General features: G+C 42.5%; 1 protein-coding gene and 1 long non-coding RNA gene across 4 annotated transcripts; one reads left to right on the top strand and one right to left on the bottom strand.

Annotated features, from left to right (window-relative positions):
• Positions 1-1,931: 1,931 nt before the first annotated feature.
• Positions 1,932-6,016, top strand: LOC127343282 (NAC domain-containing protein 73). 2 transcript variants are annotated; one of them, XM_071828319.1, is made up of 4 exons: positions 1,932-2,117; positions 2,296-2,627; positions 2,721-2,922; positions 5,179-6,016. In XM_071828319.1, exons 2-4 carry the CDS (start codon positions 2,466-2,468, stop codon positions 5,805-5,807), a joined length of 993 nt encoding a protein of 330 aa, XP_071684420.1. In that variant the 5' UTR covers positions 1,932-2,117; positions 2,296-2,465; the 3' UTR covers positions 5,808-6,016. The 2 variants fall into 2 exon arrangements, with proteins under 2 accessions (XP_071684420.1, XP_051225354.1); XM_051369394.2 differs by having other exon boundaries at positions 1,952-2,007.
• Positions 6,017-6,544: 528 nt separating this feature from the next.
• LOC139838541 (uncharacterized) lies at positions 6,545-21,630 on the bottom strand. Of its 2 annotated transcripts, XR_011755713.1 has the most exons (4): positions 19,884-21,630; positions 8,022-8,256; positions 7,673-7,776; positions 6,545-6,869 (listed from the first exon to the last, which is right to left on the bottom strand). It is a non-coding gene; the product is annotated as an uncharacterized lncRNA (long non-coding RNA). The 2 variants fall into 2 exon arrangements; XR_011755712.1 differs by lacking the exon at positions 6,545-6,869 and having other exon boundaries at positions 7,551-7,776.

The following is a 21,630-nucleotide window of genomic DNA, read 5'->3' as shown; positions in this document are numbered from 1 at the left end:
CTCAATATAATTTTCCAAAATTAAATCATGACTATGGGGCGGGCTCCAGAGCCTAAACATGCATGCATGGAGTTGCGAGCCACAACCTAGCTAATTCAAAACGTTTTCTTTTAGTGAGATTCAACACTTGTTGAATGATTTTGTCCATTGATGGAAGATACATCCAATCAGATCGAGAGCCCACACGTGTAGGGTGGTCGAAATCTGCAGGGTGTGAAAACTAGCCCACCAGAGTTTAAACCTAGGTTTGACACCTTGGTGTGTCTCATAAATACGAAATATTCTTTCAGAAGGAGGCGATGTTTCATCGATAACGAGACGCATATGGTGACTTTGTCAATCTCAAGACCCATCAGATCGTTTTCTGGACTTAGTCTTTCGAAGGTGCTCATATGGTAGGATGTGCGTACGTGCGTTCCTAAAGATGAATGTATTGTGTTAAAAAAAAATCTGCAGGGTGTGCATGTAGCAGGTCGATTGGAGGCTCGATCGATCTCTGTTACCTTTCTACCGGCCGGGGAATGGATAGTTTTTGCCTCGCGACCGAACCTGGCCGGGTGGGGTGGGTAGATGGAGAGTTCAAGTCTTGTGTCGTTGGGGTATCGCCTCTCTTCCAAGACACTCTACGGTGACCTGGGATCTAAAAAAGTTCCCTCTCCAACACATTTCCCCTAAGCTCAGCGCAGCTCAGCTCCCCTAACACAATCTCCCTGGCTCTCACACACACACACATTAGCAGTAGCTAGCTAGGGAGAGATAGAGTGGTGTGTGGTGCGACGTCGCCAGGAATCAGCCGGTTGCCCCGTCTCCACTCCACCCACGCGCCCGGGAGTCGCCCTTTTCGCTCTAGTTTTATTTCCTCTTTCCATTCCCCCCACCCCCGACCCCGACCCTTCCGAACACGAGCTTGGTTCGGTTCAGTCAGTTAGCTCCGTCGATCGCTGTCACTCTTAATTTCCCGAGAGCGCGCGCGAGCCGGTCTATATATGTGTGTGTGTATATATTTCTGTTGTTGGTAGTAGCTTAAGGCATGGCAACTGATCATGCTGTCGAGCGCCCAATAACGTGCTAGAAGAAACGAAAACATGCATGTGCAAATGCATATACTGTACCTCGTCAGTTCTACCAACCGATGGGAACGACGATGAACAGTGGTCTTCTTGGGCAGCCGGTAGAATGTACTAGCAGAGAGCAGGTCCGGCGTTGTGCCCGCCGCCTTTAAGCGGGGCCGAAGTACACGCCTTGCTACCAGCTGCCCTGCCTTCTCGATCTCCCTCTCTGGGCAGCCGATCGATTCAGAATTTCTCAGATATTCACGTGCTGTTTTCGACGCGCAGCGTCCATACGTTTGGTGTACGGCCGCCGGCTAGCTGGTCGATGGATGACGAAGTTTTCTTGGAACACAAGCCTCGATCGGCGGTGATCATGTTGGCCTAGTTAATTCTTGCTGCGTGCTGCACTGGTCTCAGACGTGTAAATACCAACCACACGTCAACAACTGCTGGATGGACTTGACAGAGCGCACATCGGATGGATGGACGGATGTGCACTCAGCAACTCGCGCGCGATGGTTACAGAGTGGGGTCCGGCGGCGGTCGCGCGCAGAAAATCCGGTCCGCCATGGTTTCCGGTTCACGTATACGGATGGCTTGCCCAGACTTGAGGGTCAAGCAACCCCCCATCATTCGCCCGGATCCCGGCCGTCTAATCTTTCTCTTATGAGCTACTCCTCTGTCATCACACATTGACACGTACACACATCATCCACAAGCGCTCTAGCTGCTGCTACCAATTCGAGCTTTCTCGCCTGGGGTAGGCAGCAGCAGCAATATCTTGATTGTGCAATTGTGCTTTCTTGATCGACCCCCCTCCATCGTACTAGCTAGTAGCTAGTGATGATTAATTTCTTTATCTTATTTATGTAGTTGTTGCCTAGAGAGAGAGATCAGAGAGAGCGGGCTCGCTCTCGGCGATCTTCCTGGGAAGCAACAACCCTTGCAAAAGTTGGTGAGAATTCTATTCTTCTGTACTCTACCAGATAGAGAGAGAAACCCAGCAGCTAGCAGCCTTGAGGCGCAGGGCAAGGAGGATCGTCGCGATCGCGCAGAGTGGCAGGGGTAGCTAGCTTTTAACAGGGACAAGCTTCGTCTCTAACCTCTTTTCCTCTTTGTTCTCTTCTCAGCCCGCTTTGTTCCCTCGCGCCTCGCCCTCTTTAGCCACCAGGCACCAGCCCACCCGATCTCAGCCTCTTCTTTTACCCTGCGCGCCGGCCTTTCATTCCCCCGACACTCGCAGGGGCTACCCCAGTCTTAATTAGTCTTTGCCGCATATGGGGGCGGGCTAGCAAAGCGGAAGGCAGGACACGAAGAGGCTTTCGATCGATCTCTCGTGATCTTCTCTCATCATCACCTACGTACGTGCTGGTTGTGGTGGGGCACGAGAGATCGACAAGCGCCTGGCCGGCCATGACATGGTGCAACAGCTTCAACGACGTGCGCGCCGTGGAGAACAACCTGGCCACGGCGGCGGCCGTCGCGGCGGCCAAGAAGCAGCACCAGCACCAGCAGGAGCAGCCCAGCCTCGTCCGGACGTGCCCCTCCTGCGGCCACCACGCGCAGTATGAACAGGTAATTACCTACTCAACCAGCGAGTGAGATCGAGCTAGACATGCATGACTAGCTACCTCACTCACTCATGAATCTGATGGATGGATGGATCAGCTGCAGGCGGCGGCGACGATACAGGACCTGCCGGGGCTACCGGCCGGCGTGAAGTTCGACCCGACGGACCAGGAGCTGCTGGAGCACCTGGAGGGCAAGGCCAGGCCGGACACGCGCAAGCTCCACCCGCTCATCGACGAGTTCATCCCGGCCATCGAGGGCGAGAACGGCATCTGCTACACGCATCCAGAGAGGCTGCCAGGTACTACAGTTACAGGCTACAGCCACACGTACTCTATACGATCAACACGTTTAACATCTAGTCGCCATGCATATCCATATGTCTGTGCGTGGACACCCTGCTGTTCGAGTGTGTTAGCTGCTAGCTCCGCATTACATCAAACGGGTAGCGAAAGCGTCAGAATTTCAAAAGGAAAAGATTTCGGATTAGGACAAGTCGACCTAGCTAGAGGGCTCGCCGGAGAGAGCGATTGCTGATCCGTCCCACCACGCGCCCACAGCGCATGTCTATTTACACATAGGCTAGATCGATTGATTCTGCGTCTGAAACTCCTTGCCGCGAGCCCGCGAGATGATTAAAATTGGGTTCCAGTCCTTTTCAGTCTGGTGACCTTGCTTAAAGTGTAGATTTCAATTTCATACCAGGGGTAGGATTTCGGTATGTCGTGTGACGAAAAACATAGAATACCCACATACGTTGGGTATTTGTTTTGTCCTTTCTTGGTTTAATACTAAATTACGAGCGTAGTCTATATGCGTTTGCGTTTGTGCACGACATATACAGTATAAATATTGGTAAAGGTTTGCCTTTCAAGTAATTGCTTCTCCTACTTGTTGGCATAAGTTTATTGTACATTGAAAACGAGAGATCCACACAACACACGGTGCCATCAGATGTCTACGTCTTGTAGGGTGCACGCAACATCAGACCAAAGGAAGTATGGACTTAATTTGAAACGACTTGTCATACGAATTGTTAATTATTTAAAAATTTAAGTACCATGTTTTTTAATGTTGAAAGTTGCGTGCTTCGACAATCCATGCTTATATTTGTGTCTGTAAGCTATACAGTCATTGTATATTTGCAAAATGTATATTATGTCGTATCTTCTCGTGCACAAGAAATGCACTTTATCCGCAAATATCTAATTTTGATCATGCTAGGTATGGTCACATGCAAATTATTTTGTACTAGGCTGTAGCCAATCCTCCCACTTTTTTTTCTGAATGAAATAGTGATGAATAAATGGCTTATGTTTGCTATATTATTAATTCATTAGACAATAAGTGAACGGCGGCCGCAACTCCTCTGATGTATATCACCCATATACATGGGGTTCCTGACATGTATACCCCACGGCTAGTGGGCCCATAGGTCAGCGACCCACGTCAGGTGACATACGTCAAAGGATCATGGTCAATAAACGATTTATGGTCCACTTGTTTTGTTGGCATGAGTGAGGAATAACATAGAGTTACTTACCTTATTTTGTTTAGTTATTTAGTCACAAGTTTGATGTCAAAATCTTTCAGCCTTATAGTAGAATTACATTTTATTCAACTAATTACACTTGTCTCTGGGTACTATAACCATATATTTTCAAAGGATATATAGTAGAATTACATTTTATTCAAATAATTATACTTGTCTCTATGTACTATAAACATATGTAGTGCAGTGTTAGGACTGACACATTTGATTTTCTTCATGTTGTAAAAATATTTTACGCAATGAAGTGCTTCATTTCCTTGAGAGGCACTTACCTCAGAAAAAAATTGGACCCATATTTAAAGGACATGTCTGCTAGCCTCGATGAGCTCGGCCAGGCCTCCAAGTGCAACATTTTTGTTGTTGCCGTGCGTTTGGTTGCCTGGGACACACTCTTTGGTCACACCAATGTGAAACTTAAAGTGGCTCCAGCCTCCACCTAGCAAGGGCTTGATAGAATCGCTCAAATTCACTGTTTTCAAGACAACCCTAGGCAGGTTCAAGATTTCTTCATACATGTGGGATGTGGCCCAGGTTTCGTCTCCCTCTTTGATTCAAACGTGTAGCGCCAGAGCTATCCAGGCTCGCCGCCTGCAAACGTGTGGACACTTTAATTTGCACCAAAAGAAGGTTGCATCTCGCTGGTCTGGATCACTCGATCGAGGCATGCATGTTGCAAAACAATGCAGATAACCAAGCACGTTCTTAGGCTCACTTAATGTTTCACGTGCAAATACATTATTATCGTGCGTGGGCACATAACTATGAAATCATTTCGTTCTTTACTCCCATGTTTAGAATCTTTTGTTTTTGTCAAGGAGATCAGCTGTCCATGTTCGTTTTTGCTCTTTCCATCCGTTTCATGGTTCTTACATCTAATCATTGAAGGTAGTTTTCTCAATTGAAAACATGAACTTTATCTTTGCACTTATGCCATATAAGCATCTATTGGACGAAACCTGTAACCCTTCGCGTCATTGTTATTCACTTAATTTTGTTGGGTTCTAGGAGTCGGCAAGGACGGCCTCATCCGCCACTTCTTCCACCGGCCATCGAAGGCGTACACGACGGGGACGAGGAAACGGCGTAAGGTTCACACCGACGAGCAGGGCGGCGAGACGCGGTGGCACAAGACGGGCAAGACCCGCCCCGTGTTCACGGACGGCAAGCTCAAGGGCTACAAGAAGATCCTGGTCCTCTACACTAACTACGGCAAGCAGCGGAAGCCGGAGAAGACCAACTGGGTGATGCACCAGTACCACCTGGGCTCCGACGAGGAGGAGAAGGACGGCGAGCTTGTCGTCTCCAAGGTGTTCTACCAGACGCAGCCCCGACAGTGCGGCGGATCGACGGCGGCCGCGGCTGCTGCTGCCCTCGCTGCAGGCAACATCATTAAGGGCGGCGGCGGTGCGGCTGCTACTGATCATCACCGTCATCATCACGAGGGTGGCAACAACAACATCATGCTGAAGGAAGCTGCCGGCATGGTGGATTTCTATAGCCCAGCCGCCGCTGCAGCACTAATCGGGTACAGCAGCCAGGCGGCCCCTCCTAATAATAGGGCGGCTGCGACTGCTTCTGCTCATCTGATGCCTAACTTCGAAGTGCACACGGGAGGGGCGGGCTTTGGTCCCTAACCGGAATTGCGAAGGCAACTAAGACAAGGCAATTATATTCGTTGACTGATAAGTGAAACTATATACTCTACTAGGTTAGAGGCCCGGAGACACGTAATGAGAAGGTGGCAGGCAGATAATGGCACCGGGGAGTGCGAGAGAAGGGGTACTAATAAGGGTGTTGCGTGGCCGTACAGGTTAGGGATCCATTATTTTACATTGTTCATTGTATACACTAGCAATGAAGGGCGCGGCGGCACGCCGCGCCATGTGGTGGCGAGACGATGGTGATTCTTTGCAGTGTTAAATACTTGTGGGTTTTAGTACTTTTTTCTTTTTATAATTGTGTTTTTCTGGCTTTATATAAGGTGCAACTTATTTGTTGTTTTATTTTTGTGTCATCTTTACATAGATCGATTTGTCTGGCAAAGGCAGATGTAATTGTGTTTGATGGTCGTATCTACAGGATGGACATGCATTCTTGAGCCTGCTCCTTTTCCTAGTGGCAGTTACATTGCACTTTTGGGTGAGCAGAGGCAACATCGTAATGTTGGCGTGACGATACCCGTCGATAAAAGATAAAAGCACAATTTAAGTGCAGGACTCTTAGAGAGAATTGTTTTTCTTTCCCATTAATATTGCAAACCTCTTTCCTGTGTGACATCAGTTAGCCAGCGTCTTGCAAAGCTAAACCTAATTTAGATTACACATAAGTACTTGAAATATTCGAAGGCTGCAGTTGCACATGGCCGTACATCTGGATCAAATTGAAGCCACTTTCAACGTACATTGATTTCACGCACACCTGTCCAATAAGGACATCTCGAGGCTAATTTGCATTGCTATATATTTGCAAAAAGAACCAGTTACCTTAAAAAAACATGTCAGATTTAAAAAATGGTAAAAACCATGTCCGTAGAGCAGATTTAAAAAATGGTTACATACTCAAGTGAATACCCTAGATCCATGAAATACGATAATTTTTACTCTCGTAATCTAATTGTTGTCTCTGATCATATAGCAAGCTCCCATCTTTTAATTTGCAAAGCATGGTGTCTCAACATTATCCGCAACTCAATTCTCCTACAGTGAAATAGAATGTTATTCAAACAGTGACCCAAAAGAACTCCCACATATATTCTGGCCAGAGGCCCCAAATAAGATTGAAAGAAAAGTTCCAATATGTGCGTAACCGTTCTGATGAACATACACAGAACACATTATATTCTAAACACAAAAATATTGACCTTGTATGGGCTCGGTTACCACATTACTGACCATTGCTGAAGCAAAACAAAGGCAACCTGTAGTGAGAATACACTATGTATATTTTCTTAGGAAATAAAACTATCTCCATTAAAAAGATGCCTATACTTGTAAAAGGACTACTTGGACTAATGTTCTGAAGAAAAATATTATTTTCTAAAAAGTAACATGAGTTCGGGAAGACAATAACTGCATTGTGTATGATGAATCCTGTATATGCAAGATAACAGTTAATACAAAAAAAAGATGCAGCTTAACATCAGCAGACCTCATGCCGGAACACGAATGGTTTTGCACATGCAGTCGACTTAAAATGCAGTACACATAGAAGAGTTTTTTTTCTTGTCGCTGTTGTATTCCTCAATATGATCTGCAGGTATTATAAGTTTAAAACTTCTTTTCTTGGGGTCAAACTATGCATGAAATTAATCTGCAACGATAAGCAATTCTGAAACAACAGAACAAAACATAAAGCTTAATCCCAATCATAGCTTCATGAAACTTCATTCTGCATTCGCTTAGTTACATACACAAATGATGTCTCGATCAAATCCATGGAACCTGGGACGGATGCAAGCAATTGAATGGTAGATTGACCTTAAAGAAGAAAATAACCTAACCTGCGTTAGGCTCCTTGGTGGGAAATTATATGGAGTGTTTGGCAGGCAATCCAATCACCTTGGTTGGGAAATTATATGGAGTGTTTGGCAGGCAATCCAATCACCTGCATATAGAACAACAAATCAGTAATGTTGGGCTACAAATTAGTTAATAATCTGCAACTTAAGTCTGTCGGGCATAGAATAGATGAATCTGGATTAAATGGAAAACATATACACATCATGAACATGAAACATATGATCGAAAATTCCAGCAGATGTGGCCAAAATTATCAAAAATCTTAAAATACTGTTGAGATCTTCAAAACTAAGAGAATGTATGGGGAGAAGATGAGGTAATGGCAATTACTGGAATCGGCATGGCGGAGCGGAGCCAGCGACAGTCAATACAGGCCCCCAACAGCTCCCTAACCTCATAGTGATGATACCTCTCCTCGGCATGCACCTTTTCTGTGGGCTGGGCTCTTGATGGTTTCACCCCAAAGTACAACCCGAGCGCGACAAATTCATGGGGAATGAGAGTACCATGGTGAGACAGTGACCTGTTCACCCTAGCCATTAACAGCAGTAGCACGTTCATATATCTGTCAAACAACAAGAGGTCAGTAATGCAGCAAAGGAAGTGAACCACTGAACTGGTCTGTGAGCTGAAATGTCGGAGAAACAAACGTTCTCTTGTCTAGTATAGAGAAAATTGTTGAAAGAACACGGATGTCGCCTAGAGGGGGGGTGAATAGGCGATTTAAAACTTTTACGAGATGGGCTTAACAAATGCGGAATAGAACTAGCGTTTACTTTGTCAAGCCCAAAGCCTATATACTATGGTTCACCTATGTGCACCAACAACTTATTCTAAGCAAGAGTTCACCTATGTGCACCAACAACTTATGCTAAGCAATACAAGCAAGTATGTGATAGCAAGATATATATAACTTCAAGCACGATGGCTATCACAAGGTAAAGTGCATAAGTAAAGAGCTCGGGTATAGAGATAACCGAGGCACGCGGGAGACGATGATTTATCCCGGAGTTCACACTCTTGCGAGTGCTAATCTCCGGTGGAGAGGTGCGGTTGCTTAGTGCTCCCGAACGCCACAAGAGGCTCACCTTGAGGTGTGGTTGCTCGATGCACACCAACGCCACAAAGGCCTCACCCCAAGATGCGGTACTCACACCACACACCGAACGCCACGAAGGCGCCTCACCTAAATCTCCGGTGACCCTCGCCACAAAGGCCTAGGTCACGGTTCCACTAAGGGATTTCCTTCGAGGCGGAAACCGGGCCTTACACAAAGATTGGGGCACACATCCACAACTTAATTGGAGGCTCCCAACAAATCGCCACAAAGGCCTAGAATCCGTCTAGGGTTCCAAGAACCCAAGAGTAACTACCTACTTGCTTTCACCACCACGAATCACCGTGGAGAACTCAAACCGATGCACCAAATGCAATGGCAAGAACACCACAAAGATGCTCAAGTCCTTCTCTCTCAAATTCCAACAAAGCTACAAAAGCTATTGGGGGAATAAGAGAGGAAGAACAAAGAGGAGAACACAAAATTCTCCAAGATCTAGATCCCAAAGATTCTCTCACAAAGAGGTGATTTGGTTTGGTCAAAGTGTGGATCTAGATCTCCTCAATCTTTCTCTCAAATAGATGCAAGAATCATGGGAAGGGGAGAAAGATCTCAAGCTTCAAAAGGTCAACAACAATGGAGGAGAGAGGCTTGAGAGAGAGGAGGAAGAAGAAGTGAGGAGGAAGAGGAGGAAGAAGGCCTTAAATAGGGGCCTCAGATTTCTGCCCGTTGGGGCAAAAATCGCGACAGGCCGGCAGTGCCGGCCTTGTGCCACCGGCAGTGCCGGGGTGGCCGGCAGTGCTGGCCATTTTCCACCGGCAGTGCCGGGGTGGCCGGCAGTGCAGGCCTTGCGCCACCGGCAGTGCCGGGGTGCTCCCGGCGGCAGTTCCGGCGGCAGTTCCGGCCCCCCAGTTTTTTGCCCAAACACCCGATACGAAAACTTTAAGAACTTTTGCATCCGGACTCCGATTTTGATGATCTTGGGCTCGTTTCGAAGCTAGTAACAAGCTCTACAAGATCATGCAGGGAACCATCATAGTCCAGTAAGGTAGGATAGAAATAAAAGACGAAAGGTTTGACCTGTCTAAAAAAGACATACCGGTAAAACCTCCAACCTCGAAAATGCAACAAGTTGAGTTAGGAAACTCGGATTTAGGTGAAACCAATTTTGTTGTAAAGGGTATGACAAGAGCTACCCAACAAAGAGTGAAAAGCTTAAGAACAAGTGGGGTAGGTTTTTCTATGTATTTTAGAGTGAAACCTCTCAATACGAGAAACCGAGAAAAACTCCAATATCGAAAACGCAACAAGTGATTCATGCGGAATCCGTTTTCGATGAACTAGAGCTTGCTATGGAAGTAACCACAAGCTCTACATCACCATATGGATAAGATCCAAAAAACAACCAAGAAAGATGATGATGAACCAAACTCGAAAACGCAACAAGTGATCTATACGAAATCCGTTTTCGATGAACTAGAGCTTGTCATGAGAATAAGCACAAGCTCTAAAACATCACATGGATAAGATCCAAATAACAACCAAGAAAGATGATGCAAGGATGCAAAGGTTTGAGCTCTCTGCGAATGATACGATCGAGTTACTCACTCGAGAGCCCTCTTGATAGTACGGCAACTAAACTATAAACCGGGCTCCAACTACACTATGAGACCGGTGAGAAAGAAACCCTATCAAGAGCAAACCTTAAACTTGCGCATTCCACTTGAGCTCGATGATGACGATCTTGACCGCAACAAGATGGAACGCCTTTCTTGCTTGTGCTTTCTAGACGAAGTCTTGTAGATTGCTCCCCCATAAACCACCATGGGAGAGCTTCTTCTTCGGCGCAACTTCACATATCCATGATCACCATATGGATGACAAGAGTCAATCAAAGGATCTCTTCGAGATGGCTCATCTTGAACTAGCACTTCATTTCTCCATGGCAAGCTTCAAGCTTATGATCTCTTCGAGTTGGCTCATCTTGAACTTGCACTTCAATTCTTCATTCTTCATCATGTTGATGTCTTGAAGTAACTTGAGGGCACACTTCATCTTCATCTTCAAGACATACTTGACACTTGATATACTTCATCAATTTCTTCTTATTGCAACCTTGAAGCCAACATATGGTTCAAGAATTGCCTATGGACAACTCCTACAAATATAACTCAATGCAAACATTAGTCCATAGGGATTGTCATTAATTACCAAAACCACACATGGGGGCTCCATGCACTTTCAATCTCCCCCATTTTGGTAATTGATGACAATCTCTTTGAGAGGGTTTATATAAGGAATTTAAGTAACAAATAAGTTGAATATATAGAGCAAACTCCCCCATAATATATGCATGTGTGAATGATCTTGACTTTCATTGCATATATTGGCATTCAAAGCCTAGTGGAGTTTCCTCTAAATATTCAACTATGCAAAGCAACAAGATGCAATGCAATAAAGGCACATGCTTAAGCACAAAGCAAAGACATAACCAAATTCCCTTAAACCCTCCAAACTTCTCCCCCATTGGCACCAATTGCCGAAATGGGTGAAAAATTTAGAAGGCCAATATAGTGAGAGTTCCTCCATAGCGTGTGCATTTCTCATAATTTGAGTGGAATCAAATGCACATATCCAATGACGAATATTCGGAAGGAATCACACTATAGATAGGATCAAAGATTGCAAAAAGATAACAAAGTCAAGAAGCTTCAACAAATGAAGCAAGCAACCAAATGAACCACAAAGAGGATACCAAAAGAAAGATAGATATTATGATAAGATCAAGAAGATTGCTCTAAATAATATGAGGAAGCTCCCCAAGGTTTGTGCACAAAACTAGACAATTTGCATTGGAGTATAAAGTGCACAAACATGGAATCATCACTCCCATAATATCATTCAAAAACAAAAGATACCAAGTGAATCAAACTCTAATGATCACCACAAGATAGTGCTCTAAATCAAATGAGGAAGCTCCCCAAGGTACATGCATAAATTAAAATGTTGTATTTGAATACAATATGCATAACATGGAATCCTCACTCCCTCATTTGAAACACAAACATTTGTAATAGATCATAGATAGAAAAATAAGCTTAACACTTGCAACAAACAAATAGTTGAGCAACAAGTAAGAGGCACGATAATAAAAGGCTCAACCAAGAGGATATGTGAAAGGCATGATAAAGAATATTATAAGACTATTACAAGGATGAGCAAAAAGCATCATCATAGTCTTCAATGAATTATATTGCTTAGCATGACCAATCAACACGCAATAAATAAATAAAATATCATAAGTAGATGTATCATCTCTTATGTGTATAAGTTTCACTAAGTGGGCAATATCACAAAGATATTTATCCACAAAGAAACATGCACCCACAAAATAGATACGCAAGAAATATAGCATGATATCCAAGACGAAGTCATGCAATATACCAATAAGAATTTTTGCTTAATAGCATGGCCAAAGGCTCAATTTTATCTTATTGTACATTCATGAACTTCAACCACAAACACATCAAAGATATCACAAATATCAACAAGGGAAAGAAGATAGTTGAGATACTTTGAGAGGAGCAACAAGTATCACAAGAAAGGATACCACAACAAATAACTCAATTTGCACTTTCATCGATATTGCACATGTGTGAGCCTTGAGGAATTGATATGCAATAAAATTGCTAGATAGGCATAGTTGGGATGGATGAATCATGAGCATGATTTAGTATACTTCCCAACAAATGCACTCATCTCAAATTACTCACATTCACAATAAAGAGGATTCATTAAGACTTTTGCCAAAAAGCACAATATTTGCAAATCAAGAAATTCATGCCAAGATGCAACCATAAGGTTGGATACAAGAAAAGTATGCATGAGAAGATACTTGTTACCAAGATAGCATTGGTGTGGATGTAGTAGATATGTGTTCGTTGACCATCCTAGCTTGCCTCAAGTTACCATTGAGTCACCACTTATTCCCAAGAGTGAGACAAGCATCCAATGCATATCCATTGTACCTAACACAAAGGGAAAGTACAAAAAGGTCCCCAAACTAATTGGGTCCGAAGTAGTTAGACACACTACAACATATAGGACAAACTCCACAATTCTATGTGCATATAGATATGAAATTGAATTTCATGCACATCTTAGCCAAATTAGGATTTGATGGAGTTTACCCTATATATTGGATCAAAGAAAGTGACACATGACATAAGATATACATATATTAAATATGCATGCACAATACTTTCAAGAGCCAAAGGAAGATACAATTTGGACAAAACACCAAATAAACCAAGAGACAATGGTTGTCCAAATTATATCAAAGAATCAAATCAACACAAGATTGACCAAAGACTTATCTCATTATAAGAAGCTAATTAAACCTAATCACAAAGGAATGAGATAACCAACTCCCAAGAGAGCAAGGTTCCAACAAATAAACCAAACCCTCGACACTTTTTATGATGGCACAAAGTACCAAAAAGAAAATTTTATGTCTCCCAAAACCAAATTTTTGATAAAGATCAAGAGATGTTAAGCATTCTAATAATATAGAAGAGCTCCCCCAAGTTTGGTGCATTATCTAGGATTTTTTATATGAATACAAAATGCACAAAACTAGGATCATCACGCTACCTATATCTTCTAACAATGCTAAGAAAGTTTGAATAGACAACTTAGATCCATAAGATGCAAGGAAGACACATGGGAGTCAAAGCACAATAAATTCATGGCAATAAATAAGACAATATAAATACAAGAGCCAATGTAGATATGATCAATAAATATCTACCTCATAATTGATTACCAATTGTCCTAGGACAAGAGGTATTAGGAAATATTTCCCGGTGGTAGTTTGTAAGTATACATAAGATCATATTTACAACGAACAAAGCATATGGTAAAAGATAAGAGTTAACCATCATGCAAAGATAGTTTCTTGATAGCTTCATTTAGTCATACCAACATGCAAGGCAATTAATAGTATTCATACCAACATGCAAAGCAATTAATATTATTCATACCAACATGCAAAGCAATTAATAGTATGACTTGAAGCACATGGTTTTCCAAAAATGTATTGAGGGACACGTTGGGAAAAACCATGCCAAGAAAAACTTTCACAAATAAGATCCACAAAGATATTAGCAATGAAGCCATTTAAGCAAATTGGAGCTTGTTTGAGCAAACATGCCACATAGGAGAGAGATAATTTACGGTATCAATTCTATGTGACACAACCTCAAATGTTCACATTTTCTAGGCTTGTAATATGCACAAAGCTTATTACTCCCCCATAATGTGATAAGGAATTTATTTTCACAAGAGGCAAATAAGATCCAACTAGAGATATTAATGAACATTAGAATTTGAATTTCTCATGAAGATGACATACCACATAGAGACTAGATAATCTTGCAATATCAATTCTATGTGATATTCCTCATGTACACACATTGTTAGGATTGTGAAATTCCTAAAGGAATATCACTCCCCCAAAATGTTATAGTCCATTAATCTCTCATAAGAGCCATATAAGATACAACAAGATGCAAAGAGGCTCCAACACAAACACAAATACATGGTGTGCAACCCAACATGCATAGACTTGATTTCTCAAGAAAAAGCAAGTAGGAAGCACAACATATACAAACACATGTTAGGAACAAAACTAACACATGCAAAGGGGCGAGTAACTTTCAATATAAATGAGTTGAGCACATGTTACCGCAAGGAGGAACATTGAATATATGATAGAAGCAAGATAACCAAGACTTGGCTTGAGATAATATAAATGATGAAGATCCCTTAATTCTTCATGATGTAGCCAAGTCTCCAATGCCCTCCAACAAGCACCTATTGATCAAGTTTTGGATCGTTGGTCCCCAACTAAGTTGGGTCCTAAGAGGTTAGTCACAATAGGCTTGGCAACCCAAATGGTTCTTTTCTTGACACCACTTTGAGCACCAACAAATTTGGCAAACACATTGCCACCCTCATCCTTACGAAGAGAATAAACATCATCAATGGTGATAGAGTTGGATGAGGTACCAATAGTGCAAAAGGAGGAGATGTGACCCTTCTCACGGCATATGTAGCAAGTTCTTTTCTTCTCCTTCTTCTCACTAGATTTCTCCACAATGGGAGCATTGGCTTGATTCTTCTTGGGAAGTGGCATTTCTTCAACTTGAGGTTGAATATGAGTTTGAGCTTGAGGCCGCTTCCCTTTTTGCTTCTTCTTCAAAGGGCAAGATCTAACATGATGCCCTTTAATTTTGCACTTGAAGCAAACAATCTTGGCCGGGTCTTTGACTTGTAATTGGCCCTTCTTAGTCTTGTTGTTCTTGGACTTGTTCTTGTTGTTGGAGTTGAATCCAAGTCCACTCTTGTCATTGGGGGATTGTTGCACACTTAACATCTTGTCAAGTTTGCATTTCCCTTCATGACCCTTTACCAAGTCGTTCTTCAAAGAAGAGACTTGGGCCTTGAGCTCTTTGATTTCCTCTACATGGTTAGCAACAACACAAGTACTAGAGGAAGTAGAACCTTCATTGTTAGAGCAACAAGGCAAGGAAGATAATTCATCACAAGATTTAGCAATATTATGAGTGGATGAATTACTAGGACTAGCACATGGCAATATAACATTTTGAATATTAGTGCTAGTACCCACATGAGGCTCACACGGTGTTGCCTTTGATATGATAGCCTCATGAGCTAACTTTAGCCTATCATGAGAAGCTAGAAGATCCTCATGGGAGCTAGAAAGCTTTCCATGATTTTCTTCCAATTTCCCATAATTTCTAGTTAGCAACTCAAGTTGAGCCCTTAGCTCAACATTCTCCTTCAAGATAGATGCTTCACAAGAAGTAGAGTTAGTAGCACAAGCATCATCACAAGACATATTAAGAAGAGAGGGTAACATAGCATGCTCTTTTAAATATGAAGCTTGTAGTTGCTCATATGACTTGGTGAGGATAGAGTGTTCGCTCTCCAAGGCCTTGTGGGCCTTGTCTAGATCATCTAGATCCTTAACAAGTTTATCATGGCCAACACCAACTTTGAACTTTTCATTTTTAAGCAATTTTAATTTAGCTTTAGCATGGTCTCTTTCTTTAGTGAGTTTAGCAAATATTTCATTTTGAGACACCTCAAGGGTTTGAAGTTGCTCCTCAAGAGAGGCTACGGTCTCTTGTTCTTCTTCAAGATCATTCTTTAAAGATGCTACATCATCGGCATACTCTCGTTCAAGAGCACCCTTTTTATCAATGGTGTTCTCATGCATCCAAATAAGTTTTTGGCTCTCAATAGCGGTAGTCAAGATTTCAAAGAAGTGAGAGCTAGCAATTTTATCTTTGTAAAGAACCTTGAATACACTCTCACCTTTATCGCGTAGAGAGACAACCCAATCCTCTTCTTCATATTCATCCTCATTCTTATCACCACGAGACATATTAGGTTCCATGGTAGGAGGTACCGTGGAACCCTTGGCCATAAGGCATATATGAGGACCGTGAAATAAAGATGAGGAGTTACTTGAGGCTCCTTTCAATATCTTGTCTTGACCAATAGAATCTTTGGTTTCCTCTACATTGTTAGACACACAACAACTAGAGGAAATAGAATCATTTTTATCATGGCCACAAGACAATGCAAGCATATCATCATTAGATTTTTTCAAGCAACTTACACATGATATGCAAGGACTATCAACACAAGCATGTAAATCATTTCTAGTGCTAGATGTGTTTAAGTCCAAAGACGAACCATTGCAATGAGATATAGATGAAGGATCATCAATAGTAAGCTCAATACCAACATTGCAATTTCCATCACCACTCACCATATCATTACCTTGTGTCTTGAAACACTTTGGTGAAGTGGATGAAGATGAGAACTCATCACGGCCGGAAGTGGAAGTAATGCAATCATCCTTCATAATATTGGACACATCATATTTATCTTGAATTTTTGTCCACAACTCATGAGCGCTCCAAAAAGGCAAGTATGGAAAAAGACCTACATCTCGCAAAGCATTCATAAGAACATAAGAAGCTTGAGAATTGAGATATAAATTTTTCTCATCCTCTAAAGATAGATTTTGTGAATCCATAGGAGGAGAAAAACCTATATCTACAATTTTCTCCATATGAGGGTCAATGTCCCGAAAATGACTAAGCATGCAAATTTTCCAAACATCATAATTTGTGCCATCTAATATAAGAGTGTTATCGTGCACTAATCCTCTAGCCGACATCTTTACTCTCAAGGCGGTGAAGCCTAAGAATGAGAGACCTTGCTCTGATACCAATTGAAAGAACACGGATGTCGCCTAGAGGGGGGGTGAATAGGCGATTTAAAACTTTTACGAGATGGGCTTAACAAATGCGGAATAAAACTAGCGTTTACTTTGTCAAGCCCAAAGCCTATATACTATGGTTCACCTATGTGCACCAACAACTTATTCTAAGCAAGAGTTCACCTATGTGCACCAACAACTTATGCTAAGCAATACAAGCAAGTATGTGATAGCAAGATATATATAACTTCAAGCACGATGGCTATCACAAGGTAAAGTGCATAAGTAAAGAGCTCGGGTATAGAGATAACCGAGGCACGCGGAGACGATGATTTATCCCGGAGTTCACACTCTTGCGAGTGCTAATCTCCGGTGGAGAGGTGCGGTTGCTTAGTGCTCCCGAACGCCACAAGAGGCTCACCTTGAGGTGTGGTTGCTCGATGCACACCAACGCCACAAAGGCCTCACCCCAAGATGCGGTACTCACACCACACACCGAACGCCACGAAGGCGCCTCACCTAAATCTCCGGTGACCCTCGCCACAAAGGCCTAGGTCACGGTTCCACTAAGGGATTTCCTTCGAGGCGGAAACCGGGCCTTACACAAAGATTGGGGCACACATCCACAACTTAATTGGAGGCTCCCAACAAATCGCCACAAAGGCCTAGAATCCGTCTAGGGTTCCAAGAACCCAAGAGTAACTACCTACTTGCTTTCACCACCACGAATCACCGTGGAGAACTCAAACCGATGCACCAAATGCAATGGCAAGAACACCACAAAGATGCTCAAGTCCTTCTCTCTCAAATTCCAACAAAGCTACAAAAGCTATTGGGGGAATAAGAGAGGAAGAACAAAGAGGAGAACACAAAATTCTCCAAGATCTAGATCCCAAAGATTCTCTCACAAAGAGGTGATTTGGTTTGGTCAAAGTGTGGATCTAGATCTCCTCAATCTTTCTCTCAAATAGATGCAAGAATCATGGGAAGGGGAGAAAGATCTCAAGCTTCAAAAGGTCAACAACAATGGAGGAGAGAGGCTTGAGAGAGAGGAGGAAGAAGAAGTGAGGAGGAAGAGGAGGAAGAAGGCCTTAAATAGGGGCCTCAGATTTCTGCCCGTTGGGGCAAAAATCGCGACAGGCCGGCAGTGCCGGCCTTGTGCCACCGGCAGTGCCGGGGTGGCCGGCAGTGCTGGCCATTTTCCACCGGCAGTGCCGGGGTGGCCGGCAGTGCAGGCCTTGCGCCACCGGCAGTGCCGGGGTGCTCCCGGCGGCAGTTCCGGCCCCCCAGTTTTTTGCCCAAACACCCGATACGAAAACTTTAAGAACTTTTGCATCCGGACTCCGATTTTGATGATCTTGGGCTCGTTTCGAAGCTAGTAACAAGCTCTACAAGATCATGCAGGGAACCATCATAGTCCAGTAAGGTAGGATAGAAATAAAAGACGAAAGGTTTGACCTGTCTAAAAAAGACATACCGGTAAAACCTCCAACCTCGAAAATGCAACAAGTTGAGTTAGGAAACTCGGATTTAGGTGAAACCAATTTTGTTGTAAAGGGTATGACAAGAGCTACCCAACAAAGAGTGAAAAGCTTAAGAACAAGTGGGGTAGGTTTTTCTATGTATTTTAGAGTGAAACCTCTCAATACGAGAAACCGAGAAAAACTCCAATATCGAAAACGCAACAAGTGATTCATGCGGAATCCGTTTTCGATGAACTAGAGCTTGCTATGGAAGTAACCACAAGCTCTACATCACCATATGGATAAGATCCAAAAAACAACCAAGAAAGATGATGATGAACCAAACTCGAAAACGCAACAAGTGATCTATACGAAATCCGTTTTCGATGAACTAGAGCTTGTCATGAGAATAAGCACAAGCTCTAAAACATCACATGGATAAGATCCAAATAACAACCAAGAAAGATGATGCAAGGATGCAAAGGTTTGAGCTCTCTGCGAATGATACGATCGAGTTACTCACTCGAGAGCCCTCTTGATAGTACGGCAACTAAACTATAAACCGGGCTCCAACTACACTATGAGACCGGTGAGAAAGAAACCCTATCAAGAGCAAACCTTAAACTTGCGCATTCCACTTGAGCTCGATGATGACGATCTTGACCGCAACAAGATGGAACGCCTTTCTTGCTTGTGCTTTCTAGACGAAGTCTTGTAGATTGCTCCCCCATAAACCACCATGGGAGAGCTTCTTCTTCGGCGCAACTTCACATATCCATGATCACCATATGGATGACAAGAGTCAATCAAAGGATCTCTTCGAGATGGCTCATCTTGAACTAGCACTTCATTTCTCCATGGCAAGCTTCAAGCTTATGATCTCTTCGAGTTGGCTCATCTTGAACTTGCACTTCAATTCTTCATTCTTCATCATGTTGATGTCTTGAAGTAACTTGAGGACACACTTCATCTTCATCTTCAAGACATACTTGACACTTGATATACTTCATCAATTTCTTCTTATTGCAACCTTGAAGCCAACATATGGTTCAAGAATTGCCTATGGACAACTCCTACAAATATAACTCAATGCAAACATTAGTCCATAGGGATTGTCATTAATTACCAAAACCACACATGGGGGCTCCATGCACTTTCAATTGTGAGTTGTGTTAAAAACATAAATCAGATAATTTATTCTATCTGCAATAAAAAACAGAAATATATCTAATCCTGAAAATTAATGCAGATGGTTAGGAACAACCTGTCATCAGACATCACATCTAAATAGTAAAGCCCAAGTCAGATTACATGATCTTCTATGGGAAAAAAGGTCGCCCATAAGGGTGACTAACCTGGTACGGCTAGGTGTACAACACGGATATGTCGCCTCCTCCAGGAGTAGGTTCTTCATGGTGTGTGCGGCAGCAGGCTCCAGCAGACTCTGCAAAAGGATCAACCACCGATTTCAACTGCCACTTGCCAATGCATGTGAACATCTTACAATGAAACTGAATGTCATATTCTTTTATCTGCGCAATCTGGTATGTGAGCATGTGTCCATTCATGCTCCACAGCCGTGATATCGGCGAGGCCGACAGGAGGACCAGGCAAGAAGAAGGAACACACAGTAAACCATTGAAAACGTTGATACCATGGCTCACAGTGTGTAATGGAGTTTCATATGGGCGAGTTCAGATGGTACGGAGTACACCACCTGAAAATTTAGAACCATACGTTGTGGAAACTAAAAAAAAAGGTGCTATGCTAGTTCTGTATATCCCAGGATTAGCTTATGCAAAGGTAAGGTCAGAAACACGTATAGTTCTTGCACTGATACATGTTTTCATCGGGATATATATGCTTCTTTTTAGCATTCTGTATACGCTAGATACCACCAGCCATCCTTATCGACCAGCTCGGTGAATATAATCCTTCTGTCAGCTCAAAGCTTTAGATGAATCTATGATGATGAATTGTTGAAATGTGTAGATGAGTACATATGCGACCACCACACACTGTTCAGACTTCAGAGTAGCTAGCTAATCGAATTGAGCAAAAACAAAAAGTCCCTTGAAACAGAGTAGCCTTGTAGGTTCAATTCCAAATGGTTTAGTTCATTTTGAATAAAACAATCAGAAAAGAAAACAACGTAAGACAGGGAGAGTAAATGATTTTAAGGGTAACAGACGATTGTGAAATTCAGTATCTATTCCTTTCAAAGAAGAGTACGATAAGACATGACATGGTAAATTGGCTTCCCATTGATAATTAAGCACTATTTTTTTTTGTAGAACAAATAATACTAACAGTACGTCTCTGCAATCCAGGATCTGAATCAGAATTTCCGAGTGTAAGGTATGGGGTATAAAGCAGGGAATTTTCTTTCACTGACACATCTCTATGAGAATGACACATTCTGTTTTTAAAAATAACATCGACAATTCCAACTTAAAATGTCTGAGGACATGAAAATAAAGAGGTAACCTACTACTATTTTTACACCATATAACTAATTGTGCCTCTTATACATGTGCAACATCAAGCTAGCTCTGCATATCCTTGGTTATATAGAACATTTATACCAAGAAAGAAGCATACCTGGATATCATGATAATATAAGCTACCTCCACCACCTCACCAAGAAAACCTTTAAAAAATAATGATTGGTTTTCCTTCTCCAATACTTAGCTGTATGGATTATTAGCATGAGCAACAAATAAAAAATTAGTAAGAATACATAATACTACACACATGTGTCGGTCAAGTCTAATGTACGTTTTTTTTGTTTAGATGATTTATAGAAGTCATGTCCTGCAACACAACATAATATGACATCCTCTTCCTCATAAAAAAGGCCTTTTTTGCAAATTCTCATAAAAAAAGCCTTGAAAATCAAAGTATGCATCACATCCATAGAACAAATATTTGATTGGCACCAAGGTAAATAACCAAAGGAAAAAACATGTCATGGCTAAAATTACATAAGCTTCCCCAGATCGCGTGATTATGTATGTAATTAACTCAGTTACGTTATTTCTAAATCAATCTCAGTATCGAATAGCGAAACAAATGCTGAAGTGCTCAAGTAGCAGTAGTCAT

Source organism: Lolium perenne, chromosome 3 (assembly GCF_019359855.2).
Source record: "Lolium perenne isolate Kyuss_39 chromosome 3, Kyuss_2.0, whole genome shotgun sequence".
In the NCBI taxonomy this organism is placed as follows: Eukaryota; Viridiplantae; Streptophyta; class Magnoliopsida; order Poales; family Poaceae; genus Lolium; species Lolium perenne.
The sequence above is the reverse complement of the archived record's forward strand: the minus strand, read 5'-3'. Positions and strand labels throughout refer to the sequence as shown.